Genomic DNA, 27787 nt, shown 5'->3' on the forward strand with positions numbered 1-27787 from the left:
GCTGCCGGCTGCTGGGGGCGGGCAGCGCCGTTCCCCTCCCTCCCGCCTGACCTCAGTTCCTGGCGGAGCTCGGTGCCCGTCACGAGTGCGGCCCCGATCCGCTCCTTCCTCTCCGCGGGGCCCCGTTCGCCTCCGCGCCCGCCGCGGGGGGCCCCGGCGCGGCCATGGCGCGCTGAGCGGCGGCGGAGGCCGCCACCCCGCAGCCGGCGGGCCGGGCCGGGGCCGGGCCGGGGCAACCGGCAGGACGGAGCCGGCCGGCGGGGGGCGGCGGGGCGGCGAGCGGGCCCGGCGGGCGGGCCGGCACTCGGCCTCCGCCGGGCGGGCGCGGCGGCGGGCGGCGGCGGCGGCGGCGGCGGCGGGCGGCGGCGCCATGGAGCCGGCGGAGGTGAAAGACCGCATCCTGGAGAACATCTCCCTCTCCGTCAAGAAGGTGGGCGGTGGGAGCCCCGGTGTGGGGCTGGGGTGGCCCTGGAGACATCCCTCCCCACCTCTGCCGGGGCCGTGGGGCTGGGGACAGCCCCGGGGACCCCTCTGCTCTGGGCTAGGGGACGCTCCTGGGGACCCGCCAGACATAGTCCACCAGCAGAGGTGTGGGGCTGAGGGACGGTCCCTAGGGACACACCACCACCCGCAAGCCAGAGCGCTGGGGACACCCCAGGGACACTGGGTGACTCTTCGGGACAGGAGCATGGCGTCAAGGCCACCCCGCCACCCCCTCTGCCCGCGGCAGGGGACACCTCTAGGGATTCCTCTGTAGGTTTGGGGATGTCCCCAGAGAACCCCTGTGCTGGGGATGTGAGCTTGGAGGCATCCTTTTTGCTGGTGCCATGGGACGCACCAGAGGCACCCCTGGGGATGTGGGGTCACCCCCAGGAGGCCCTGTCTCTGCTGGTTGAGATATAGTGGGGTTCCCCCCAGGGTTCCCCCTTTTCGCCAGTTTCTTTCTCCTGTGGACAGGACTGGGGGGATCCTGGTGGGATCCCTTTTCCTGGGGCTGCGCGGTGGGGGGATGTGGACGAGTCCAGCATGAAGCCCTCTTTCCAGAAGCCCTCCCACCAGCCAGGCCTATGCTGCGGGGGGCGCAGGTTGGATGGGCAGGGCCTGGAAGGGTCTCCCTCCGCATGGACACGGGGCACGTGTGGGTCATACCTGTGTGTTGGCCGTGCCCTGGTCTGTGCCCTCAAAATGAGGGCTCTGAAGATGTGTGTCATCATACCTGGTTTCTCACCTTGTCCTTCTGCTTGCCGCTCATTTCTCCTGGCCCCTCAGCATCTTCTGCCGGTGAGAGTGTGTCTTAAAGCCCATCCCTTTGGTGGGGAGTGTCTGCATGCCGGCACAGAGGGGACCAGGACGCTGGAGTCTGTTTGGGGTGGTCACAGGAGTGAGTTGCAGGGACGTGCTGGAAGTTTTGGGTTGGGCCACATGTCCTGCCTGGGCTGCATGTGAGCTCCAGCCATCTTTGAGAAAGAACGCAGGCTCTGTTTGAGGAGGTAAAGGGAGTCTTGTTTCAGTTCTCATCACAAGTTTGGGGGTAAAGGAGGATTTCTGGACTTGCTGACATTTCTCCAGTTGTTGGGTTTCCTCTATGGAACAGGAGTTTTCCTGTGATCTGCAATGTGTCCTGACACAGATTCATCCATGAAAACTTGTCTTACGAAGACCATCGCAAGTGAGTTCCTGGCACTATTGAGGAAGGGATGGCCTGACATTGCCCCTGGGATATAGGATGGATGTGCAAACCTTTCCCAGCTTTTCTCTTTTCTTCCATGGGTGACCCTGTCCTCTGGCCTCTCACCTTTCTGTCCTCTAAAAATTACGGATAAACTTTTATCTACCTGGAAATCAGTGGATGCTCAGCCTGCTCCAACCTCTGTTACGATGCTCTGCAGCGCTACTGCCTCGGTTTCCCCATGGGTATAAGGATGTACTACTTCCTACACAGGATTCGTTGGACGTAATTTATTTGCATTCAGAAAATCCTTGGGGATCCCTGTTGGAAATGCTATAAAATCAACATGGTGGTTATTTTAATTATTACTGTACTTGAACAGGACTCCTCATCAACTACAGCTCTGCCAACACACCTCTGCCTAGAACTGCCTCAGTCTCTGCCAACTCCTGTTTTGGTCCAGTGCTGAAGAGGGATTTGGGGATTTTTTCAGTGCTGCTGCTTTTGCTTTCCTGTTTAGTTCAGAGCGAGGAAGCTCATGGAGACGTAGGAACCTATGTGCGACTTCAGGCTGACAGACTTATCTATTATACCCTGCCAGTGAAACCAAACTCGACCACATGGCAAAAGTCCAGCACTGGCACATCCCGGCTTTTTACCCCCGGGATGCAGTTCTCCTTTCTCGGGGACATCGCTCCCCTTCCGTCCCTGATATTCAGCCCTGAAGTCACTGTTATTTCTCTTTTTCTCTGTGTTAGTGGGAAGAGTAAGGTAGTAGGCTAAGGGAGGAGCAGGTACACCCTTCCCACGCCCTGGCTGCGCGCTGGGAAATCCTGCTCTTGTTCATCCTCCTCTCCCTACCTCTGATTCCGTCTTGAGCAACTTCTCATCGCTGGGATTGTGTCATGGGGCGTGGAGGAGTTTTCCAAGTATCTTGCCTCTGATTTCAAAAGCTTCCTAGCTGTGTAGGTTGCTCGCTCCTTACTTTCACCATCGCTGCAGGTTTGAGTGGTGGAGCGGAGGGTTTGGATGAGGCTGTGGTGATGTGCACACCTTGCCACACCACTTTTTGGCCAAATGATGATAGGTTTTCTTTTCTTAGCTTCAGACCCAAAGACAAGTTTGTGGACTCTCAGCAGTCTGGGACTGTAAGTCAGACGTTATTTTAGAAGACAGCCAGAACTAAACCCCACCTTGAGACTGGGTAAACTGGGACAAACCACCACTGAAGGCTGAAGTATCTGGTTACAATGTCAGGCTTTGAGCAGAAGCAGCAGCAAAAATACCTTATTTTCACCGAGTGGCCTAGGGAAAACTATCCAGACGCTTGTCAGCTTCCCTCTGGTGGCAGCAGCACAGCCTTGGGCAGGGTTTGTGCCACAGGGACCTGTGGCTGTGACTTCACCTGGCTGTGACCAGTTTCTCTAGGGTGCTTCTGAATTACAGGGGTGGGAGGTCAGCACAAGCAGTGAGCAAATTCTGTACAAATCAACGGCAAAGATAATGCTTCGATCACAGTTGAATCCCTCTAACCCCAGTGAACAGGACTGTTTCTCTCTTATTTTCCTAGAAATATATGAGGGATGGAGCACAGCTAGAAAAGGTAGGGCTGCAAACCTGCTTGGGGAGGGTAATTACAAACCAGCGTGATACCCAAGTGACAGATCTGGATCATTCACGTACTTCACCCATATCTCAGATCAGCAGTAGCTTTGCCATTGACTGCAGAGGTGTGAGACCGGGCCTCGACTGCAGAGAGAGAGGCAGAACATCTAATTTAGACACCCAATAAATTGTCCTCTGCAGCTGGAGAGATGTCAAGAGACTGCTGCTCCTGGTGGCTTCAGGAGAGGTTGGGAGGGCTCAGCCGTAGGCAGTTGGGTCCCCACTTCAATTCCAGCACCCGTCCAAGGGAATTGTGAGCATTGTGTTAATTTCCCATCTACAGCTTGTCCTCTCTGTCCTCCCTGGGAGACACAAATTAATTCAGAGGGTAGTGCTTGCTGCTCTGATTTTGTGGACAGTCTGATGCCACAGAGCTTGTTCCTCTGTCTTGTGACCTATTCTTTTCCCCTTTCCCATCCAGTGCTCCCTCACCCTGCTTTCTGCTAAGAGGGCTGTGCTCCAGCACAAAGTACTGTGCAAACTGATGCCTGACCCTTTTTTTCTTTCTTTCTATTTTTTTTTTTAAAGAATTAGGGTTTTATTGAGGCAGAAGGCTGGGGATGGGCATGTTATGGCTCAGTGTGCATTCACCACTTTCTGTGCATCCCCTTCCCAGTGGGGTACAGACCCTTGTTCACCTAAGTGCTTGTTTTCTTCTAGGAGGGGTTACTGTGCACGGCCGCAGCAGGATGAGCGCTGCCTCCTGGTGCCTCCCAGTTTGAACCCTTGCCATGATAAGCATGCTAGAAATGCCAACAGCTTCACATCCATCCGTGGCCAACCATCTCCTGGTAGCTAAGAGCTATCACAGGTGACTTGGTCCACGCTGAAGCTGGTAGCATAGATGTTTTGTATTCTCTTGTGGGATTTCCATGCCCTCCTGGACATGGCAGTGGGTTAAAGAGAGATTTATTGCTGTCCTGCTTGTGATTAGGTGGTGAAAATGCGAAGTCCTTAAACAGTGCTCATTGTTGGCAATTCCAGGAGCTAAACTTAAAATCAGAAAAGAGATCAGAATCCAAGATTTGGGGGCCCTTCTCTGTTTTTCAGGCTTTCCTGCTGGCTTTGAAGGACACGCATTCCCATGAACTCTAGAGCAGCTGATCCTTGGTGCATCTCAATCAGGTGGAGCGATGTTTTTTGCCGATGTTGCAGGAGTTCTTGCCAAAAGCTCTGGATCTGCTCTGGTTATGCATGACTTTGGGAAGGTTTCCATTTCCCCCACAGTGAATTAATGCTGTGCCTTTGCTGCGTGTCTCCAGATCAGATTTTCAGCCCTGTACCAGTGAAATGTCTTTGCAGTGCCCCGGGCTCCCTGAGCTCTGCCTTGCAGCATCTCTGCTTCTCCTGCACGGCGAGGGAGGGTAGATATGGGGATGACTTAGTGCCCCCATGACCTGGAGAGGAGCAAGTAGCACTGCAGTGGAGCATCCCTCCTCAAATATTGTAGGTAATTGCTCATCTCCAGCTGGGTGGATTTATTTAGCCCAGCTGCTGTGATGCAGAGGTAGCAATTCTGGAGATGTGAAAATAGCCAAATAGCAACTTGCTTTCTGCGTCCCATCGAGGGGCACCTCGCTTGCTTTAAGACCACAGGGGTTTTTATCTCTGCCAGGGTATTTCCTCTCAGTCATGTTTGCTCCAGGCCACATCCTCTGTTGCTGTGGGGAGCACGCAGCAGGGATCGACATCGGTACGTGCACTCCTCTCCCCTTGGCAGTCTTGGCATGTCCCTTTGCCACATGGGCCAGGCTTGCCAGACTGCCAGAACCCCACAGCCGAAGCTAGCAATAATCTTGCAGAGCTTGTAAGTTGGCCATGAAGACACAAGGGTCACTGAGGTGCTTTAAGAAGTCTGTGAATGCTTGCAGCTTGCATGTTTTGGTGGTCCTCTAAGGGCTTTGCCACTGTTTGACAAGTGAACAAAGCCATTTGCTGTGGTTCTGCTGAGATTGCAGCCTTACTTGAGTATTTCAAGGTTCATCTCTTCTGAAGCTCTTGATGCTGCATCCTGACACAGGCCTGGTGATGATAAGAGGTTCATCATCCGCAGTTGCAAGGGCATTGGATTCTGCGGGTACCTAAATGGCTGTTGTCTCTTCGTACCCAGAGGAGGTGTTTCTCAAAACCAGCTCTGGATCTTCTGGTGGGCAAGGCCATCATAGCCTTCTGGGGATTAAAAAAATCCCGTTTGTTCTCCTACTAATACTAAGCATTTTCTGGGAGAGCAGTTGGTTTAGGAGGATGAATTGCAGCAGTGGGTTTTGTATGAGGAGCTGAAGCAATGCCTCTGAGCCTGTCTGCCTCCGATTGCACAATGTCAGCGGCTGTTGAGCGATTTCAGCTTTCCCCACTTCTGATGTCCTGGTCCAAGAGGAGAAACTGAAATAACTGTGAGCCAGAGACTTGCTTGATGGGGAGGGATTCAAAGCTAGCGTGTGAGTAAGCAGCAGCTATCTGGAACAGCAGCACTGTTACCAAGACTTGCAGGGCACAAGCACCCTGTGCTCGCTTTTTCTGGTGTGTTTACCAACCAGACTTGTTTTTTCCTTCCCATGAAATCTGCTTTTTCTGTTGTGCCGAGCATATGACCTTTCGGTCTGCCTTCAGCAAGCACGGGGATCCTATTCCACAGGCAGCCACCTCCATGCCCGTCCCCTACTCCATGTGCTATGCTCACCGTGACAGAGGAGCGGGATGCTCCATGCAACTTGCAAGATGTCACCACTGGAAAAAATCCTGTCCTTGGCTGAGCCATGCACAGGTCCACCCTGCTGCAAGGTTTGCTGCTCAGAAATAACGAAGGAAAGCCCTGCAAAAACCTTGAGGGTGTGGGAGCTGACGAGTCTACGTGTCCCAGGAGGTGACAGCCTTGCTGGCGCTGGATTGCAAATGCTTCAGAGCTCTGCATTTCCAGGCGTGGAGCATCTTTGCTGTGGGTTTCAGCTTCATCTGTTTCAGGCTCCTGTCTCTGCACATCACAAGCATGCTCTGTTTCTCTCCAGGCTGCTCCAACATCACTCGTGGTGCCTTTATCATGCCGATACACTGAGCATGCAGATGTATTTCATTGAGAAAGCCACAAGATCCAGGCAAGGTGTGCCGAGTCTGGGTTGGGAAGCTGAGCGCTGAGGCTGGTGCTGGATTGGAAGCTTGTTGTAAGAAATGTTGAGTCAGATCATGTATGCCACCTCCAAAACATCCTGCTAGAGCTGAAGTTTTAGGGCTTTGTATTATACAAGTGTACAAGAGAGAGTAACACCCCTGCCTTGAAATTCAGCCTGCTTTTATGGGTGTTATGGAAGACTAGGGGTTTTCCAGGCAGAGTAGTTCGTCCTCCTCTTTATCCATTTGCCACAGAATGTCTCTACTCCCCTGAGCAGGTGTGAGAGTGCTGGTTCTTATGTGTCTGTCCTGTCCCTTCCCATTGCCTCTTCCCTTGGGGTTGAGCTGCCATTGCTTGCTCAGGACAAGATCAGTCATCTGCTGCCTTTTTTTTTGTGCTTCCTCAAGCTCCAGGCTTGCTCCTGAAGTTGCTCAGCTCCAGGTGAAGCCCCAGACTGAGCACCAAGACCCAGAGCTGGCTTCTTAATCAGCATTTTTTAAATCACATCATTAGACAGCTTTGCAAGCTGCTTTCACAGGAAACCATATGGATTTGCTCATGCTGCAGAGGGTTATTCTGGCTGTGCAGTCCAGTAAGTAACATGCCACCATCCTTGTCCAGTCATGCAGCGTGGTGGAAAAGCAGGTGCTGGGAGGAGGCTTGGGAAGGGTTTTGGGTCTAGCAAAGGGTTTACATCTCCAGCTGCCTGCCTGGATGGCTCACCAAATACAGCCCTCAGAGAAAACCACCTTGATAGCTTGGAGAAGGTGTCTTTCCAGCCACTGGGGAAGATGGTGAGAGGACAGGAATTGAGGCTGAAAAAAGGCTGCTGCAGTTTCTGTTATGTTTTGGCTGTCCACATGCTGCTTTCTGGTACTGCTTTTGTTTGCATTCCTGCAGCTGGGGAAAACCTCTCACCAGCCCGTGTGCTGTGGGTGGGAAAATGGGTTTTCAGGCGCCTCTTGCCTTTCCCATGCAGCGAGCACTGTGGTTAGGGAGCCGGAGGAATGCAAAGGGTGCCTGACTGGGCTGTTTGCTTTTCTTTCACTATGTTTGTCCTGCCTGGGAATTACCAAGCAGAACAAGGAAAAGTAACTTGGTGTTGGAAAGCTGCTAGTGAAACATCTGCGGGCCAGATTTATAGCGGCAAGATGGAGATTTGGTTGGGTTGTAGCCAGCTGTGAACAGGTCAGGAGGCTATATTTCAGTAAGGCTGTAGAAATACTGGAGAGATTTCAAAGGAGAGCCACAAGATTTGGAGAGTGGACTTCACAGTGTGGCTGCCTGATTGTTTTTTGGCATCTCTTACAACACAGGACCTCTGCAAATAGGCCTGGAGAGCTTCATGCTCATTGAGAATGGGTGCAATTAGTAGGCTATAAAATTGTGCAAGGAACATCCTTTCTCGTGCATGCCAGAGTGGGGTGTGGTGTATTGCTGCAAAGAAAAAAATCAACTAGTGATTGATAAACAGCAGTTAAATCCACCTTCTCCTCAATGGGGACGAGGTGCGATTGTTAGGAGCACAAACCCCATGTTCCCTTCAGTGCAAACCAGCTCTTTGTCCCCTTTGGACAAATGCCCTTCTGCTCTGCTTTCTTAAGTGTGTCTAACTCACCAGCCTCGAGTGTTTGGGCTTTGTAACCAGTTTACCGAAGCAGGTTTTGTCCCACGCTGTTGCAATACCATGCTCAGACCCAGCTGGGGCTGCAGAGTGGTCTCGGTGAGTGGCGGGGATGCCTTCTGGATGCCGACAACGCTTATTTTGGCCACAGGAATGTCTATAAATAGCCGCGGGTCAGGGCTCGAGGCGTTCACCATGCCCCATACGAGTCCTCTGTCCGAGCCAGCCTCCAACCCTTCTGGTTTTGGAGAGGAGATCAGGGGAAGAGCACCTCTCTGGAAAACCGAGAGACGGCCAATGTCGGTTTTGGTTAATGCTTTTCAACCTTACTGCTGGCCTCCGGTTTTTCCCGGCTCCAGCCCGGCTCGCTGCCCAGGTATAGCAGGGAGCTGCTTTGTGGATCCTTCATAAAGTTTGGTCGCCACCTCCCAAACAGGTCTGTCTGCCACTCTGTGATTAGGGAGAGGTTGGCTTCAAATTATTCATCTGTGTTTTATAGCGATTTACAGGAGAGAAGTAAACACCCCATACAAATGCCATTTTTTCAGGGCAGTGCCACATCACCCCTGCCTGAGCTGTGCACGATCAGGGTCAGATGCTGCGACTGTCCATGGTCTGTGCCTCTGCACCAAGATGCTTGAGGTCTTAATTCCTACAGATTTTGGGCAAGGTGGATCTTGGAGCAGGCCAGCAGCCCTTTGGGAAATGATGCAATTGGATTTTGTTCCCTGACTGGGAAAGCTGTTTCACCGTACCTTTCCTCTGTGTCTTCACTCTTCTTCCCAAGCTGAAAATATCTCCCCATCAGCTTTTGCAAGTTGCAGGCTTTCGCCACCCTCGCTGTAGGCATGACTCCACCCAGGAGATCCCAAGGCTTGTTCTGTCTTGTTTCCTCCTTGGAAACGTGGTAGCTTAGTGAGGTTTCACCCAGCCTCTCCTGCTGACCTCTTTTTGGGGCTTGTGCTCCGGCAAGCTGTGCACGTCCTTTGCTTAGGGCTGTAAGCCATTGGCCCTGTTTATTTTGGAGGGATGCTGGAAACAGCACCACCCCTTGACACAGCACCACCTGGGGAACGTGGTGGCACATCTTTGTGCCTGCGAGTAGGAACGAGTCCTTGGTGCGCTTCCCTGTGACCAACACATCCTAAAATGCCATGACTTGGAGTACCCAAATCCAAATCTGAAACTGCTGAGCACACGTTTCTGGCTCACAGGGTCCCCACGTGCACAGGGCTGGCACGACCTCGTGACTCAGAGCGAAGCACAGTCACACCAGCTCGTCCCCTGCCTCCTGGTGTTGCAAAGGGGCAAACTTGAGCCTTTTGGGGTAGGTTTGCTCTGGACATCGCTATAGGGCTGGGTTTTCCAGCAGCTTCCCCAGGAAGGGGGTACAGGGCAGGGGTGGCTGGTTTGTGCAGGGCAGGGGCTGCGTGCGCCTTGCAGAGCAGCTAAAAGTAACACCAACTCTTAATATAATGCAGAATGAGCCCTTCAAATCCTGGATCCCTTCATAGGGGGAAGATCTGGCTTTTCTAGGGAAGAGAAGTCTGTTTTTCAGAAATTTCCCTGGTGCTTATTAATGTTCAGAGATGTTGAGATGAGACAACCACTGTTTGCTAATGGTTTGCATCCTCTGATAATGGGAGCAGGTCAGTGTCCATGTAGCAACAGAGAAGGTTGGGAGCTGTGAACTGGCCTTAGGAAGGACTGTAACAAAGTTCTAAGTTATTTTTGGAGAAGGAAGGAAAGAAAAAAGAGGAAATGCTTCTATTTGCTCATCTCTTTGCTGGCCAAGCTTGGAGTCTCTCTGTCATGGGGAAATCCTCCAGCTGGTGGCACAGACAGGCTCCAAGTTCCCTCCAAGACAACCTCCCCGAGCTGTGTGTGCAGAGCTGGCTGAGTGGCTCCTTTTTTTTAGTGGTAAGCTAATGTAGGACCTGGTTATTTTTGTTTTCCCCTAGCTGTCTCCCACAGATGCGTTTCCTCAAGGGAGCACAGAGCCTGCTGAAACACCCAGGACATGAACTCTCCTCCAAGGGTGCCCCAGCCCTCTGCAGAGGCAACAGCCTGGTTGGGACAAGCTGCAGATTTCTGCCTTCAGAATCTGGCTCGTGTCCCATATGGCTTTGCTTCCTGCCTCAGTTTCCCCAAAAATGGGATATTTTAGTGATCTCCAGACAGCTTTTGGAGAGCATCCCCCATGGCTCCATCTGTCCACTGCCAGAGGGATACGACTCTAAATTATGATTTGTACCTTCTTATAGTGTCCTTGCTGCAGGAATGAGCTTTAAACACTGGCTGCAGGTAGCTCCTGAAATAGTTCTTGAATAGTGGGATTTTAGGGCGTTCTTCTCCCTGCTTGGGTTTGGGCTGCCTATTAATAGTGTAAATCTTCTGGGACAGCTTCCTCCCAAAAATGGGTAAGAACTGCTGAGCTGAAATGCTTCGGGTCTCACCTGGGTGTTGTGAAAAAGTCTGTGTGTTGCCAGAGCACCCACGGGTGGCTCTGCAAACAGAACGTTATTGCATATTTCCTTCCCTAGGGGACTTACCTTCTGGACTAGATGGGACAGGGACAGGCTGAACTGCACCATGCAATCGGATGAGGGAATTTGGCTGGATTATTCTGTCTCAGCAGTTCTTTCCCACGTAATGGCTGAGACCTGCTCCGTGCAGGAACAGGCCTGGCTCTCCCGTCTTACCTAAGAACTCCAGAGAGAGTCAAGGCCTTCAAGCCAGGAGGGTGTTGGAGCTGGATATATTCATGCTTTTAAGAGGGTTGTTGGGAACAGTGTCCCAGGTGCCGTGAGGTGTTCTCTGTCCCCCTGATAACGTCTACATTGAGGTTGAATGATTCTTCTAAAGGAGCCTCTCTCGCCTGAGTAATAATTCAGGAGGTGAAACCAGTTTCTGGGGACAGGTCAGGCTCAACAAGCACAATGTCATCAAGTTTTTTATTTTTAAATCTACCATCTAACTGGCGATGTTTGGCAAAGACATATCGGGCCACCAAAATAACGTATGTACAGGTGATGCGGTGTGTAGGATCAGCTGAACCATGCTTGTTTGTCACCAGCCAGAGCTAACAAACGTGGCATATACAGCTAAGATTACATCCTGGGTGAGTAATCTCTCTGCCTGAAGGCCAAGTGTATGTGAGATGGGGACCTAAATAGATCTGTAAGCTCCAGAGGCAGGAGGCGGCTGGAGGGTCAGCTGGGAAGGGATATAGGATTTGGGTGTAGGGGGATTTCTAGGATTTCTAGCAGGTTTTGCAGCAATTTACACTGCATCAAGCCTCTGAGGGCTGTTGTCAGCAGAGCACGGGGCCAGCACTGACTTCAGAGCTAACTTTGCAGCTGTGAATGGGTTAACTGAGGATGAATCAAACCATCCTGACTTCTGAGAGAGTGGCAGCTACGTGATGCGATGCGTTGTAGCGATGTAGCCTCACCCCAGCAGAAGCAAAGGGCTCGGGGTTAATTGAGCTGCCTTTGTCCCATATGCACGTGCCTCCGTCTGTATCTGCACTGCCCTCTGCACCCTCCGAGTCCCCGCTGCTGTGCGGCCAGGCAATCTGTACCAGCCTGTGTTTGAAAGTCTGGGGCAGCTCTCAGCTGCCTGGCATCAATACCCAGCATCGCGACGGTCACTCGAGCTGCCTGTGACAAGAAAACCTCTGTTCTCTTCCCAGGATGCTGAAACTGGGCTGAGGTTTCACACGGATTTAGCCCAGAATGTGCGTGCTGCAAGAATGAGGCTCTTGGACGCCGAGCATCTTTTTTACCTGGAAGAAACATCTCTCCCGAACTAGGGTTTCCCATGGCAAGACCCTGAGACCAAGGAGGGGACTCGTCCATGGCAGAGCCAGGAACAGAGCCCAGAGCCCTGATTTATTTCTGTTCTGAACCGCTTTGCGATGGCTGCACTGCTGCAGAGGAACCACCAAAACCCCGCTGTAGTGTTAGCTCTAAAGGAGGAGGCTGTGCAGCTCAGCCCGCCTGCTCGACAGACAAGGAAGCTGGTTGCGCAGCTGTGGCCACGCTGCCAGCATGTCTCTGAAAAGTGCACGAATCTTTGTGGGTGGGATTCTCCCTATGAGTTACTGCCTTTAGGATACTCTTAAACCCAATTGCTACACCCTGTAAGTAACCTGAACCATGGTTTAGCAAGCTGAGAGATTAAAAAAAGCTATTTAATGCTGGCTGTGAGTGTGTTGGCATGTCCATCTGCCTCCTCAGTGGGCTGTAGAAGGGTGTTTCACCCATCCCGTCTCATCTTTTTGCAGCTGCAGAGCTACTTTGCTGCCTGTGAAGACGAGACGCCGGCCATCAGAAACCATGACAAGGTCCTGCAGCGGCTCTGCGAACATCTGGACCATGCTCTGCTCTATGGGTAAGTGTGGAGCCTGCCTCCGGGCTGCTGGGATGCTTTTTGCCATGCTTTGCCTAGCATGTAGCTTCAGCACAGGGAAGCCATCTAGGCAGGGACTGGGATGGAGATAACGAAGTCCTTGCTTAACCTTCCTCTCGGCTTCTTTCTTCTTCCAGCCTGCAAGACCTTTCCTCGGGCTACTGGGTGCTGGTCGTTCACTTCACCCGCCGGGAAGCCATCAAACAGATAGAAGTGCTTCAGCACGTGGCCACCAACCTGGGACGCAGTGAGTATTCGCAGACGCTGCCCTGGCTCTGAGGGCAAACCTTGGTTTGGGGACTTCTGGCAGGAGGCCCAGGCGGGTTGTGCTGGCTGCGTGTTCAAGGGCTGGAGCTGCAGGCGGATTGAGGGAGCCAGCAGGCAGCTCTCCCCTGAGTCCAGGTTGCTTTGCCTGGGCCAAGGAGGTGGGAGTCCTGCTGTAACCTCATGACGAGTCTAGAGATAATTGCACCATGTCTCAGGATTGGGTGTTTGGTCAGAGACGTAGCTCTGCTTCTTCTGCTGTGAAACCAAAGTGATCTGCTGGGCTGTGCTCTCAGGAGGGGTTTCTGGCAGATGGGAGGCATCACCTCTCTCACCCCAGAACGTCTCGCTGTAGCTGTCGTTTGCGTGACGCTGCTTCTCCCCTGCTGCGAGTTATCTGTAGTGGATGTTTGGGACCATCGAGGCCGCTTTTGATGCAAGACAGTGCCCAGAGACCTCCTCTCTGCCTGATTATTCCAACACCCCTTCATCTCCCAAGCCCCGTACTGGTGAGAGCAGAGCTGAGCGCAGACTCCACCATCACCTCTCTCTGCACCAGAATTTGTGTAATATCTCAAATTGCACCTGTGCTGATTCAGAGCGATTCTCCCTCCATCTCTCCTGTCTCCTGATCCCTGCTGGAAATGCCAGCTGGGCTCCCTTCTCGCTGCAGAGACACAGTTGTGACTCTGCTTCACAACCAGCTACCATGCAGTCTCTTTTCCCACTCCAAATCACCAATCTGCTCCTTCATCTCCCACTGACATTTTTTCCCCACAGATTTCCCCAATGGTCAATTGCTCCCCTGAAAATGACACAAATGTGAATGAATGATCTGATGTGTTTTAACTGATTTGTGATTATTTCCAGGCTTGATTCGCTTCTCAGCTGTTTCCCCACAGATAAATCTCTTTGCTGCTTCCTTTTCAGGCCGGGCATGGCTGTACCTAGCACTCAACGAAAACTCCTTGGAGAGCTATTTGAGGCTGTTCCAGGAGAACCTAAGCCTGCTGCACAAGTACTATGTCAAGTGAGTATCCCAGCTCATTCTCGTTTGGGCACTGGTTGGCATTCCTCCTCGTCAGAAGCGAGCCCTAATTTGCCAGTGGGGAATGAGCAGTTGGTCAGAGTCTGACCTTTCCTTATGGGTTTTGCAGAGGTTTTGCGTGACTAATTTAAAGGTCCCAGATGTGGGCACACTGTCCTATATAAGAGGGCTTGCAAGCATCTCTCCTAGTTACTACTTTTACTCCCAGTCCCAGATGTACCCTTTATATTCTTCCATGTTTTCCAAGAAGCTGTTGAGTTCTTGTCCAGGGACTCAGCTCTGGTGGATGCGTGGAAATCTGGCTGTAGCTCGGTTTGGGGACAGCATGTAGTGGATGCCCAACTGCTCTGAGCCACACATATCTGCCCTTAAGTTCTGCCATTGCTCTTGGGAAGAGGAAAACAGGCTCACAGCTCTGAGGCTGTTTATGCAGCAGCTCAGAGACACGCCACCAAGAAAACAGAAGAGTGCTTGTAGCTATTTCTTCTCTTTCCTACATCTCTAAAGCTCTTCTGTTTTACCCATGCTGCAGGAACGCCCTGGTTTGCAGTCATGATCATCTGACCTTGTTCTTAACGCTGGTGTCTGGGCTGGAGTTCATCCGCTTTGACTTGGATCTGGTGAGCATTTTATCTGTTTGTCTTGACTCTGGGAGAGCGGGTATGTGGAGCATGGGGAGTCCTGGGTGTCACAGGTCCCACCGCTTGGTCTGGGGTGTACCTTCTTGTCGGTCTTCAGCTGAAAACGTGAAGCTACCACTTTTAGGAAAGGTTCTAGGCTGGTGTCTTTGGAGATCCAGCTCAGTTATTCCTCGACACTGTTCAGAAGAGGAACAAGGCAGGTGTGGGGAAGCCAGCTGCGGGGCAGATTGATGGGGATAAAGGAGTTGAGCTCTGCAAGTGTGGTATGAAATGCTGGCGTCCTTCCAGGTAAACACAAAGCCACTGGCTAACCCTTGGTGTCGCAGTGGAGCTGTTGGGTTCCCTCTGAAAGGCAGCAGAAATGGACAGTCAGAGGGCATTCAAGGACAGCCCCATCATTTCAAGTGTGCTAACAACTCTGTGCAGTGACTCAGGGCCAGACTCACCCCATGCTCTCTGCTCTGCAGGATGCTCCTTACCTGGATCTGGCCCCATACATGCCAGATTACTACAAACCTCAGTACCTGCTAGACTTTGAGGACCGCCTGCCCAGCTCTGTGCACGGCTCAGACAGCCTGTCCCTCAACTCCTTCAATTCGGTCACCTCCACCAACCTGGAATGGGACGACAGCGCTATTGCTCCATCCAGTGAAGGTCAGTGGTTTTTGGCAACAGGTGCGGTCAGGGCTCCGTGCTCCCACACCTCCTTTGCTGAGCTGCTGCACCGGATGAGACGCCGAGTGAGGTAGCGAATGATGGGCTGGAAGAGACCAAAGCAAGAGACCCAGCAGTTAGGCTGTGAGTCCCTCCCGTCTTGCCTTGGGAAGTGCTGGGATTTAAGCTGTGGACAGCCCCTTCACCTCAGACCAGGAGAGGACTTCCCATGCTAGTCACCTCAGGCCACGTTTCCATCCTGGGGGGGGTGTTTTAGCAAGAACTGGAGAAATCTCCCCATGGAGTGAAAATCGTATCTGTATCTGAACGTGGCTTCCAGTTCAGAGCAGGCATGCAGGGCTGCAGAGGACCTTTTTTAACTGCTTCTTTTGCAGTCCAGGGACCCAAATACGCTGGAGATGGTGGGGAATAGTTTCCACAGTCTTTCCTCCATGTCTGCAGTCTGAGGGAAAGGCAGCCAGGGGTCTCAGAGGTGCTGGTTTTTTATCTCTTTATACATCTTAACTTGAGCAGTCTGAGAAGTTGTCATACTCACCCTCTTATCCCTATCAGAGAGGGCTGGGTGGTGTTCCTGATGAACTGAGAAGATGCGTACCTTTTGCCTGCCCCCTTAACCTGCTTCAGACTGGAGCAGGAAGCTCTTACACTGCAGGAACTGCGTTCACATGAAGGACCACAGGAAGCATGTTCTTATAAAGGACCAGCTCTGCAGCTGCTGTTCCTAATCCAAAATATGTTGGCCCTGTTCCTTTCTTGATGTCAGTTTGAACAAAGCAAGATCAGGGGATTCTGGAGTAGATGGGGTGATGCGTGCTCTTAATTGGATACAGTGAATCCAGGACTGAGTCCGCAAATGGATGAGTTTCCTCTGAGACAAGGGTCTGCCAGTTGTCTTTTATGTGCAAGACAAACTGCAGACGTTAAAGGTGCTGAGAAGGAACAGCCTGGGATGGGTGTTAGTGTCGTTTCAGTAAAGGGCTTTGAAGCGCAGCACTGCTTTGGGCTCACTGCAGCATCTGAGCTCATGCTGTAAGCGTGAAAGGGTTTGATTTTGGGAACTTGCTTATGCCAAACCTCCAGCATGCCAGGTAAGTTGGAGACAACACAAGGAGCCTAGCAATAAAAGTCACAGGAAGAAGATTCTCTGTCCCCAGATGTTTGGCATAAGCAGCTGTTTTGGTGCTGCTGCACCCCCTGGGCTTGTATTCCTGTTCCTTCCTCAGCAGAACACATCTTGGTGCCAGCGCACCTCCTGCCTGTCCCTAATGACTGGGCAAGGGCTATCACTTGGGTTTGGCCATACTCTCCAGCCTGTCTGGTGGATGGAAGCTTAATGCTGAAGGGAAAAAGGGTTTGGAGTAGAGATCTGGGAGATTTTGGAGCTAGATCTTGATTTTAGCATCGCCACAAGCTATTCTGTTGTGTCTGGGCAGCGGTTGTCATCTGTGTCTCAGTTTCCCCGTGCATAGAGGGGTTTGGTGCTGGTGTAGAAATGCCATCCCCTGCTGCAGGACCAGGACGGTGGAGGTGTTGCAGCCCTGGAGAGCGGGCATTGCCACTGTTCCTCCAGTGTGGAGGAATTCAACTTCAATAACTATTTCACTGCTCGTCATTTCAACAGGAGCACCTTGCTACCCTGGGAGTGTAGGTGGAGCTGGGGTTTTTAGGATCGGAGGACAAGTTTTTCCCTTTAATCAGACCCCTGGCTTTGCAAACATTAATGGGTCAAACATCACAGTGTCTATGGGAGGTGAGTGTGAAGTGGGGAAACTGAGGCACGGAGCGATTAAATTGCTTCCCGGGGGATCCCTGATTAGGTACAGAAGCCCTGGATGACACCTACCATTTTCTGTTTTAACTTCCCAGCAGCTTGCATAATGGAGCCTTCATCCTCCTCTGGCCCCATTGTAGCTCCCATAACGCAAACACCCAGCAGAAACAACCCTTAGTGCAGCTGGTTTCCATTTGCATCCATGTTCCCTAACTATTTTTTCATGCGTTTCAAATACCGGTGCAAAATTGTTTTGTTTCTCTCCTTTCCCATCTCCCTCCCCAAATCCCCTTCGTACTCTCCCCTGTCCCCCCTCCCCCCCCACTACTTGTATTTCTAATCCTGAGTTTTATCCCTCGTTTTTGTAGATTATGATTTTGGAGATGTCTTTCCAGCAATGCAGACCATGCCCAGCAGAGACTGGGAAGGTGGGACATACTCATCTGTTACAACATTTTGGTTTTCTCTCTGCATTGCTGCCACCTGAAGCTTGCTGCATGCTCCCCGGTTCATTTCTTTAACAAGCAACCACATCTTGATGGAATTCGGTAGAGGCAGAAAGGAGCGGAAAAGATCCCCCAAGGTGGGAGGTTGTGTGTCTCATCTGTAAGACCAGGTGCAAAGCTTTCCCCGACTCGTGGCATATGTGGGCACGCTCACCTGGCTGTATATCCCGGAGCAGAGGGCTGTTTGCCTGCCTCTGACGATGCCTCCGTGTCTTCTAGATGTGTCTGCCCCAGCACTTGGCATAGCAGATGCAAGGCTGGAGCTTCAAGTGCAGCGCTGTGGCTGCTCGACACGTTACAGCCACTGTTGATAAAGGAGCCTTTATACCAGGTTACCAAAGAAAAGCTGCAAAATCGCCCCCACCGCGAAGCTGGCAGGCAGGGATCTGTGGCCATGCAAAATGAGCGTGACCTTGCCAGCTGACCTTACGCTGTAGATTTCCTCTCTGGGGTAAAGCATGCAGGGTGCTGACTGAAAAACTGATCCACCTTCGTTGATTTCCTGAAAGCCTGGGAAAGCAGCTAAATTAATTGCACTTTCTTTAATTTTGGGCCTTTTGCAGGGATTACTTTGGGAGGTTTTGTTTATCTTGGATCCTGCTCTCCTGTATCAAAACATCTCTCCTGAACCCACAACATCCAGCACATCACTGTGCTGTTTGGGTCACTACACTTTTTTTAAACTTTATTTTATTTTACCACTTTTAGACACAACTTGTCAACTATGTCTAGCCTTTACGGTCACGAGCAGATGCTCATTTTATAGGAACTTGTTCTCCTTCCTCCACATGACTATTATGGGAGTAGGAGACCTCTCTGCTTTACCCCTGGAGGAAATATACCCACACTCTGACCTTTGCAGCTAGAAGCTGGATGGAGCCTTGGGTCTGAGTTGCCTTGGCTGGTACCACCTGAATATTTGGAGAAATTCTGCCTGAATTCCATGTGGATGGCTCTTGGGCTCTAACACTCCCTCTCATCTTCTTTCTTACCCCATGCAGAGAGATGCTCACAGAGATGGTTTGACGTGTCCCTGAAACTTGAGTGTACACTTAGAGGGTACAAATGACATTTCCAAACCCAACACCTAGCGAGCAATGTAACCGTGGGTGTTGGGTGCAGGCTGGGAGAAGCCAAGGGATGCTGGGGGCAGATCCCTGCGGCTTTCGAGGAGGCACGCACAGCTCCCAGGTGCAGGTCCCGGTTGCAAAGCGGTGCCGGTGTGATCCACCGCTGCTCTGGGCTGGGTTACGGTGTGCTGAGCAAACCTCGGCCATAGCAAAGTTTTCATCGTAACCCTCCGCCAGGTTAGCTTACTGATGCATTCCTTGCTGTTTGTACTCGGAGCAAGAGGTTAAGAAAGTTGAGGCAGTTCCCCATTTTCAGCAAACGCATTTAGGGTAAAATTCTGTAGTTTGGACACAGATGGTTTTGTCTCAACAGAACCAGCAGGGTTTAGGCAAAAGAAGTTATATTAGTTTTGGTGATACAGGCTAGAAGCCTGGGCTGAAATTGCTTTTAATTGTTTTATTTTCCCTGTAATGTAGATATGTAAAATCTACCCGATTTACTTCCCTTCACAGGGTTCACACCCTGCACGCTGCGGGGCAGGCATTTCAGCAGGAACAAAGCAGCATTTTGAAATCGGCCATCACAAAACAGCCTTTATTAGATTTTTATAAGAGGTTTCATTTTGCTACTCAAAACCTACGCCCCTGAATCAGTCTGCCAGGGCTGTGGTTTCTTTCAGGGAGGGGCCTCCCTGCCTAGCAAGAGGTTTCTAGCTGGCTTTGGAAATGAAGGGTGCTGGAGAAGAGAAGGGCATGGGTAACCTTCCTTTAACCATGACTTTGTGGATCGATAACCCCGAGCATGACTCCTGTAGCCCTTCTCCACTGCTCCTTTTCCCTCTGAAGACTAACATGGGCCAAGCCAGTTGTGCTACAACCTGCCTGTGCAGCCTGCCGTCCTTGAACCCTGGTGAATGCTGTGACGCCCCCCACCACACTTCCAGCCCCCCGTTGTGTGTCTTGTGCAAGCAGAGGAAAGCAGCCGGCTCCATGAGGATCGGTGCTTTACGGGCTGGCTCAGTTTCTGCCGTTCTAACCGAGCAAGCATCTTCCTAAGACCCAGTAACAGGGGAGAAGCAGCAATGTGGGGCAGCACCCTCTTTAGCTTGTGTCATCTTGCTAAGGAGCACTGTGGCCCTAGAACCGCTCAAGTTCCTCCCCAAGGATGCTACCTCTACTTCTTAATCCGGCTGCTGACTCCTGGGTGACCGAGCTGTTATTTCCAGGCATTGTCTAAATTGCAGCGGGTGCAAAATGCAGAGCGATGCTGGGTCGTGTGCTGGCCTCTCTGTCCCTCCTCGCAAAGAGCCTGCTGCCTGCAGCAATCTCTGAAGCTAAGCTGGTCCAACAGCGCTCTGCCAGTGGCCGGGATGGTGTCACTATGAGCGGTATGGTGACCACGTAGTGCCCCGAGCCCCCAGCACGCAGCTTTGCTTAATTTGAGTTGCTCCAGATGCCCAAGCTGACATTAATCCCTCTCTTCCCTTTTTGTCTTTGCAGATGGAGACCTCACGGACACGCTCAGCTGCCCACGCTCCACCGCCTCGGAGGCAAACGGCAGCAAGGCCTCTGTGAAGAGCCCAACGCAGCGCTACAACCCCTTCAACGAGGAGAAGGCCGATGTGCTGTCCTCCACCGAGACCACGCCAGTGCACACAGCTTCCCAGGAGAAAGCAGAAGCCACCCCTGAGGGAACAGACCAGTCTGAGAGCTGCACAGAGCTGGAGGTCATCAGGTAGGGACAGAGTAGCCTGGCCTGGAAACATGCCCCTGAGTGTCATCTCTTACCAGAGGCTGATGATGTGCCACCCCTTCTAGCCCAATGGAGAGAGCATCTGTGGTGTAGCCTTTATTCAATCATGTGAAAGCAGTTTTATGCCTTCAGACACCAACTGATGCTCTGTAGGTATCAACAGAGCTGGTCCCTTGGGTCTGTAGTGCTACAGGCTGGCTCCACATACACATCTTTGCCTGATAGCCTGTATTGGAGAGCTCAGAGGAAGCCGTGAGCTTTTATTTGAAGCTTTCTCCAGCTGGTGGCAGGTTTGCAGCAACTCTGGGTCTCACATCTTCTCTCCCGTCCTTCCTCTTGTTTGCCAATGAGCCACGGCTAAACCTGTTGAGGGAGATGCCTCTGCAGACCTGCTGGCCTGTGTTTGACTCTTGCAGAGGAGATCCCTGGGGGTCCCTTGGGGCCGTTAACCCAGACAAAGAGCTCAAGGCTCTGTCTGCTCAAACCCAGGGATGGGGACACCCAAAACCAGCCCAGCAGGCCTGTGCTTTGTTCTTGCACCCAGTTTTTCCTGGGAGGAGCAGAGGAGCTGGGTTACATGACACCTGAGAGCAAGGAACACACGGGAAGGGGAGCACTGTGCTCGCTTCCTAAACAAGAGTGACCTGGCAGCAGTTCGCGTGTCATGGGAGGCCTGAACACTTTCACAGCCAGCATCCTGGTGTGCTGTTCTTCTGGAGCAAGCTCCAGCCTGCATCTCCCTCTTCTGGCAGGCGGGGACACAGCATTCCTACATCCTCTTGAAACCTCCCTTCCCAGCATCTTGCTCTCAGACAGGGATTTCTCCCACGCCACTTCAGCTCCGCATCCATCTGTGATCCCCTTTGTAGCCAAAATAATACATGCAGCAGCCGATGCCTGTTTTCTTTTTTGGATAGGTAGGAAACTGTGTCCATACCCTGCTTTTCTTGTGACAGCTGGCATGGAGACAGGGGCTCTGTGTGGCCGCACATTGAATGATGTTCTTGATATAAGAATTTCTCTGCAACAGTGAAAACTGCAAAGGAAGGCGGTTGGGAAAGGGTGGGACACCTCTCTGTATTGCAAAAGTTTAAGCTGACACAGGTGAGTGACATCTCTATTGGTCTCTCACATGCAGGTTAGCCAAGAAGAAGAAAACGGGCAAGAAGAAGAAAGCAAAGCCTGAGGAGCCAGTGAACACCCCTGCGCCCGTAGTGCCTGAGACCCAGCAGGCCAGTGGGGACAGCGGTGTGAACGGGCTGAGTGACAGAGAAGACCCGCAGAGAGACGACGATCCCGCTGGCCCGGCTGGTGAGCCGAGCCCGAGCGGGCAGGAGGAGGGTCGCGAGCGCTCTGCCCTCAGCCAGATGGCTTTACGCATCCCTGAGATGAAGGACACGTCCATGGAGAGCGTGGGGCAGCCGCTGAGCAAGGTGATGGACAGGCTCAACGGGCAGCTGGACCCTGGTGGCTGGAATGCCCCCCATGAGCCCCCCGGGCAGTCCTTTCGGACTGGCACGCCAGGGGAGACCCCAGATGGATCGTCCTCTGGCGAGTTTAGCAAGGGGATTTCAGCCCCCATGGACTTCTACCGCTTTACCGTTGAGAGTCCAAACACTGCTGCACCAGGTGGTGGCCACCATGACACTCCAGGGCCTTGCCAACCGCCACATGTTTCTGGTAGCCCTGAGGCTCCTGAAGAGGAAGAAAGCAGAGAGGGAGAAGCAGTTGGGGCAGTAGAGGAGTCTGGAGGGGCGAGTGATGAACCCCAAACTGGCCAGACAGAAACTGCCAACCCCCAGCCTCTCCATGAGCCAAAGAAGGAGCAGCCCAGCCCTTCCCCGAGCAGTGCCGAGGACTCTGGTGTGGAGGAAGGGCAGGGCAGCCCTTCAGAGCTGACGCATCCCTCCGAGTTCAGGTGAGGCTGGGTTTTGCTCAGCAGGGAGAGCATCTTCCAAACAATCTTGAGCTCAAGCTGTCACTTTTCTCTTTGTCATCTGTCTGGGGGGCAAAGCCCATCCTTTTCCAGGATGAAGATGAGGCACAAGGGGTCAGGAGAAGGTTTTGGGTGGCCAACAAGTGCCCAAGTCATGGACAAGTTCAATAAGGAAGGGGATTGCCCTTCCTGGCCTCACCCAGCCCCACCTCCATGTCCCTCCTCTACTGTCTCTCTTCACAGGGTGGATAACAACCATCTGCTCTTGCTGATGATCCACGTCTTTCGGGAGAACGAGGAACAGTTGTTCAGGGTAAGGTGGTCACCACTGGTCTCCCGCGAAGGACCAGCTCTGTGCCTGCATCAGCTGCAGGCTGATTGCTTTTTTCTCTCCACACAGATGATCCGAATGAGCACCGGGCACATGGAAGGGAACCTGCAGCTGATCTACGTGCTGCTGACAGATTGCTACGTGTACCTGATCCGGAAAGGTATCCCATCCTGATAGCCTCTGTGCTCTGCTGCAGGGAGGGAGGCTCACTTGATCCATGGCTTGCCCATAAGGGCACCATAGCTCACTACCTTCACTGCCAGCTCCTGCCAGTTCCCTCATGTCCCCCAGAGCAGTGGCAGTCACAGTAGGGAGCTCGGTTTTTGTCCCCAAGAAGTCCTGGGACACGTGCCCCGCAGCTCCGTGCTGCCTGGGACACGGCTTGGTTTACAGGTCCATCGCTGCTGCTGCGCGGTGGCCCCGATCCGAGCAGCGCCGGGGTCCTTTGCCCCCCTTCACTTGGCTCTTTGTGTCTGTGCCAGGGGCAGCAGAGAAGCCATACATGGTGGAGGAGGCCGTTTCCTATAACGAGCTGGACTACATTTCGGTGAGTGCAGCCTGGGTTGGGTCAGCCCTCCTGGGGGGAGCAGGAGGTGGGTAAGGGGGTCGGTCCTCACCTCTCTGGCCGCAGGGGTGTCAGGAGGATCACGGTGGGGTATCTCTCTGGGGCTCTCTGTCCCCAAGGAGCATTTTGGCCAGTGAAACTTTTGAGGCTGAGAGAATTGACCCCCCCTCAAACGCCACCTCTGTGGATGCCCAGCTTGCTTGTATCTTCACATGGGCAGCAGAGCAACCACTGACCTTCTCACCTGGGGCCAGAAGCCAGGTTCAGTCCTGCTTCGCTGCCCCTCGTCCCCCGCCTGGCTTCCTTAACTGGTCCTATGTGGCACAGGTTGGGCTGGATCAGCAGACGGTGACTCTGGTGTGCACCAATCGGAGGAAGCAGTTCCTGCTCGACACCGCAGATGTGGCTCTCACCGAGTAAGCAGGGACTGGGCGGCGAACCATGGCACTTTCCTCCCGCGGTGCGGGACCGCTGGCCAGCACCTTGCGCTCCCGGCGTGACTCGGGGAATGCAGGAGCCTCTGGTGACAGCCCTTCACGACAAAGTCCTGCTACCAGAGAGGGTTTGGTTTGATGCCACTGGCCAAACCCTGCAGGCACCAGGCGATGCAGGCTGCATGTCCTTTGTGTCACTCGGGACGAGTAGGGACAAGGTCTTGAGTTTCAAGGCACATCCCCAGGTCTCTCTGTGTGTTGTCAGCTCACGGAGGTGACCTCTTTAGGGCCTGGATGGTCATACTGGAGTCTGTGCTGAGATGGGTGTCCATCTCGCGGTCTCACCCATCTCCTTCTTGGAGCTCTGACTTTGCAACCCTCATCCCCTTTGGTCTGCAGGCTGATTTCAAGACCCTTTGGTCTGGAAGACCAGAGGCCCATGATGAAGGGAAGCCCCTTTGGCACAAAAGCATGTGAGGGAAACGGGGCTGTTTGCCCTGGCCTCGTCAGAGATTTCTGTCTCCCTCCCAGGTTCTTCCTGGTATCCTTGAAGTCAGCCATGATCAAAGGGTGCCGGGAGCCCCCGTACCCCAGTATCCTCACGGATGCCACCATGGAGAAACTGGCGCTCGCAAAGTTCGTGGCCCAGGAGTCCAAGTGTGAGGTGAGTTTGGATATCGCAGCCATTGCTACCTGTGGCGGAGGCTCGGGGAGGCTCCCTCCCGCTGATTTCTCCACCTGATTCTCACAGGCCTGCGATGTGGTTGTGCGTTTCTACGGCCTCGTTCACTGGGAAGACCCCATGGACGAGGCGCTGGGACCCGCCAACACTAGCTACACCTCTGCTGAAAACGCGGTCACCAAGGACGGCATCCTGCACTACAAGGCGGGGACCTCCTACCTGGGCAAGGAGCAGTGGAAGACCTGCTTCGTGGTGCTCAGGTGGGCACTGAGGCTGTGGGTCGGGCCTGGGGTCAGCCGGGGCTCGGCAGAGAAGGCGCTGGGACCAGTTTGCTGCCTGGGAGATGGAGAGGATCCATCTTGTCACCTGGGAGGCTAAAGCCATGGGTTGTGGCTGCCCAGCAGCAGGAATGCCACCCCACAGGACCGCGTGGTGGGAGGGCAGGGCAGGAGTGGTTGCGGGACCGAAGGCAGAGGGTGTTGGTGCAGTTGCCGAAGCTGAGCTGACTCCAATTACCACCTCTTTCATCTTCGGCAGCAACGGGATCTTGTACCAGTACCCGGACCGCACGGACGTCACTCCTCTGCTCTCCATCAACATGGGGTAAGCGGCTGGTAGGATGTAGCGCCCAGATTCGGCGGGGATCTGGGGATCAGGAGCTCCGTGCGATGTTCAGGGAGGTCTTTCAGGGCAAATCATCGCAGAATCCCAGAATGGCAGGGGTTGGAAGGGCCCCCTGGAGCTCACCCTGTCCCACCCCTGCTTGAGCAGGCACCCCCAGAGCAGGGGCACAGGGCCGCGTCCAGGCAGGGGGTGAATGTCTCCAGGGAAGGGACCCCACAGCCTCTCTGGGCAGCCTGTGCCCCTGCTCTGGCACCCGCACAGGGAAGGGGTTTGTCCTCATGTTCAGGGGGAACTTCCCGTGTTCCAACTTAAAAAATCAAGATCTCGTCCATGCCACAGGACTTCCTGCTTGCTCCTGGCTGGGCACAGATGCCTGTTTGATTTGGCTCCAGTGCATGTAGCTGGAGATGGGCTCATTTCCTCCTGGTTTGGCGTGCCAAGCCCACCCTTTGATGGGGATCTGGCCTCTGAAGGGCTGACGTACCCCTCCGAGAGCCACGCTGGGCGACCTCCCCAAACCCACCATGCTCAACTCCAGCTCTACCACGATGTGTGGAGACAGAGGCCACCCTTGGAGCAACGGCAGGGGATGTCACAGATGGGAAATGAGTGCTTGAGGGGGGGAAGGGGAAGATGTGCAGCACAGGGAGGGCAGATGGAGGCTGTTTTCAGGCTAGCACTGGCTGGTCTGTCCTGCTGATCTCCATCCTCCCCCCTCTCTCCCAGCGGCGAGCAGTGCGGGGGATGCCGGCGCTCCAACACCACCGACAGGCCCCACTCCTTCCAGGTGATCTTGACAGACCGGCCGTCCCTGGAGCTGAGTGCTGAGAATGAGGAAGACATGGCGGACTGGATGCAGTACTTCTGCCAGGCTGTCTCCAAAGGGGTGAGCCAGGATGGGCCCCCAAACGTGGATGCATTGACCCCCTCCTTCGCTCAGAGCCCCTCTGGGGCCCAGAGCTGCCGACAGGAGCGGGATGTCTGGCAGGGATGGAGCAGGCAGTTTTCTCCTGAGCCAGGAGGGCTTCCCCATGGGGCACCCCATGGAGATGGGGCTCCTTCATACTAGATTTCGCCCACCCCGTGCAGGTGATTCCCCAGGGTGTTGCCCCTACGCCCTGCGTCCCCTGTTGCCTCGTGCTGACGGACGAGAAGGCTTTCACCTGCCACGAGGACTGCCAGACAAGCTTCTTCCGCTCGCTGGGCACCGTGGAGCTGACGGACATCACCGCCATCTCCACAGAGGCTGGCAAGGAGTACTGTATCTTGGTGAGCGTGGTGCTTCGGGGCTGGGCGGCCCAGGGCTGGGCAAGGACCGCGGTGGTAACGCCCGGCCTCTCTCTTGATGATTAGGAGTTTGCTCAGGATCGCAAGCAGTTCCTGCCCCCCTGGGTCCTCTATTTTAGTTGCACTACAGAACTGGAGAGGTTCCTCTCAGCGCTGAACAATGCGTGGAGGAACATCTACCAGGTAAGCGTGCGAGGCTGCCTCACTCCCTTCCTCCAGAGAGGAAGCGTGAGTGGGGCCAGCCCCTCCGAGGAAGGAGGGGGTGAATTTTTCCCTGCAGGGTGAACCCAGCTTTCCCATGAAGGGCAGGAGATTCGTGGAGCTCCTCCATGTCCGTATAATTGGGAAGTGTGGGAGTCCCTGGGCCATGAGCATCTGGGGCTGCCAAGGGCAGTGGGGAGGAATGTGGGTCAGCCCCATCCCCCTCTGTCACCCATATTTATGACACAGGTGACTTCGGTGTCTGGTTTTGAGGTGGTTTTACAGCGAGGGGTGGAAGCGGCTGTCTTTTGTTCCCCTCCTGCCTTCCTCACACAACTGTTTCAGGTTGACCTCCTGCACAAGGCCATTCTGGATGCTGCTGTCAAGAAGAAATGCGAGGACGCTCAGAGCCTCATCGACAGCGCCTGGCAGCGCAGCGACAGCCTCTGCCGCGGGCGAGCGGAGCGGGACCCCTGGTGTTAACCCTGACCAGGGGGAAGGACACCCGACGGGGGCCCATATTTGGAGAGCAGGGCCTGTACCCGGCTGCCCCCCAGCCAGCTGGCACCCCAAACCCTCCTGCCATCGCTCGGTCCCCACCAGGAGCGTGCCTGCAGGTGTGGACCCCGCGCCCCCATCCCCACCATGATCCCCACGGAGTTGGGGATAGCCCAGTGTGTTTTGGGGAGCAGCCGGACGCTTCACCATGCTGGAGGCGAGGCCGAGCTCGAGCCTGCACCCTCCTCCTCATCCAGCTGCCATGGGGCAAAATAATTTTGCCCTTCACAGAATAATATCGTCCTAGCATTGGGGGGGGAGGAGCGGGGTGGGCTGGGGATGAGCATCCCCCCATGGCGGCGGGGAGCGGGACTGAGGACTTGTTCATTTTAGAACAGGGTAGGGGCGCGGAGGTGGCGAGATGGGAACACTAAATCGCTACCATGCATGTTTTCTCCTTGCTAATACAATCACCAAGTACGGCACCGCTTCGCCTCCTCCTTCGCCTAGCATCTCTCAGGGCCAGGAGATCTCGCCTGGGGCCTCTGGACATCACAAAACCACTCCCCAGCCCGTTGATGAGATTTGAGGGCAAGGACTGGGGCCAAAAATGTGGCCTTGAACATCCTGACGTGGTTTTAGGAGATCTCAGAAGCCAGTCTGAGGTTTGGGCGCTGGCCCCCTGTGCTGGGGGAGGGAAGAGATCGAGTCCCATGTTCTTCAGGTGTCCCAAGGGCTGGTGTCACACGGCTGCCACCAAACGCGTCCCCGTCTCCTCGGCTCGCTGCGTCCGGGGCCAGTGAGGACCCACCGCCGCTTGCCCTCCGCAGCGAGCCCTTTGGGGCACAACGCCAGCTTTTAAGTAATAATAATCTGGAGACCTTCTCATGTAATATATGTTCACGGGGCCTTTTTCTGGGAGGAAACGTACGTGACTGAATGTATATGTATATACATCTGCTTCCTTTCCCCCTCCCCAAATAAATACTCATTGGTAATTCAGATTTGGCCCTACAACATGCGT

General features: G+C 53.8%; 1 protein-coding gene across 5 annotated transcripts; it reads left to right on the plus strand.

Annotated features, from left to right (window-relative positions):
• Window positions 1-27765, plus strand: PLEKHM2 (pleckstrin homology and RUN domain containing M2). Of its 5 annotated transcripts, XM_075114104.1 has the most exons (21): window positions 1-430; window positions 12353-12459; window positions 12615-12724; window positions 13672-13771; window positions 14322-14409; window positions 14898-15084; window positions 16727-16855; window positions 17245-17304; window positions 19953-20187; window positions 21344-22123; window positions 22385-22454; window positions 22542-22632; window positions 22955-23019; window positions 23365-23453; window positions 24003-24135; window positions 24223-24413; window positions 24691-24756; window positions 25504-25663; window positions 25867-26046; window positions 26131-26247; window positions 26611-27765. In XM_075114104.1, the coding sequence occupies exons 1-21, from the start codon at window positions 371-373 to the stop codon at window positions 26746-26748; spliced, it is 3156 nt and encodes a 1051-aa protein (XP_074970205.1). In that variant the 5' UTR covers window positions 1-370; the 3' UTR covers window positions 26749-27765. The 5 variants fall into 5 exon arrangements, with proteins under 5 accessions (XP_074970205.1, XP_074970209.1, XP_074970206.1 ...); XM_075114105.1 differs by lacking the exon at window positions 16727-16855 and having other exon boundaries at window positions 7-430; XM_075114108.1 differs by lacking the exons at window positions 16727-16855; window positions 17245-17304 and having other exon boundaries at window positions 6-430.
• The last annotated feature ends 22 nt before the right edge of the window (window positions 27766-27787 follow it).

The sequence above is a fragment of the Phalacrocorax aristotelis genome, chromosome 19 (genome assembly GCF_949628215.1).
Source record: "Phalacrocorax aristotelis chromosome 19, bGulAri2.1, whole genome shotgun sequence".
Lineage (NCBI taxonomy): Eukaryota > Metazoa > Chordata > Aves > Suliformes > Phalacrocoracidae > Phalacrocorax > Phalacrocorax aristotelis.

Excerpts from the sequence above, each read along its gene's own strand:
- PLEKHM2 (XM_075114104.1), top strand. The coding sequence starts at position 371 with ATGGAGCCGGCGGAGGTGAAAGACCGCATCCTGGAGAACATCTCCCTC. Across the intron at positions 22,455-22,541 it reads ACGAGGAACAGTTGTTCAGG|ATGATCCGAATGAGCACCGG; the intron begins GTAAGGTGGTCA and ends CTCTCCACACAG. Across the intron at positions 26,248-26,610 it reads CGTGGAGGAACATCTACCAG|GTTGACCTCCTGCACAAGGC; the intron begins GTAAGCGTGCGA and ends CAACTGTTTCAG.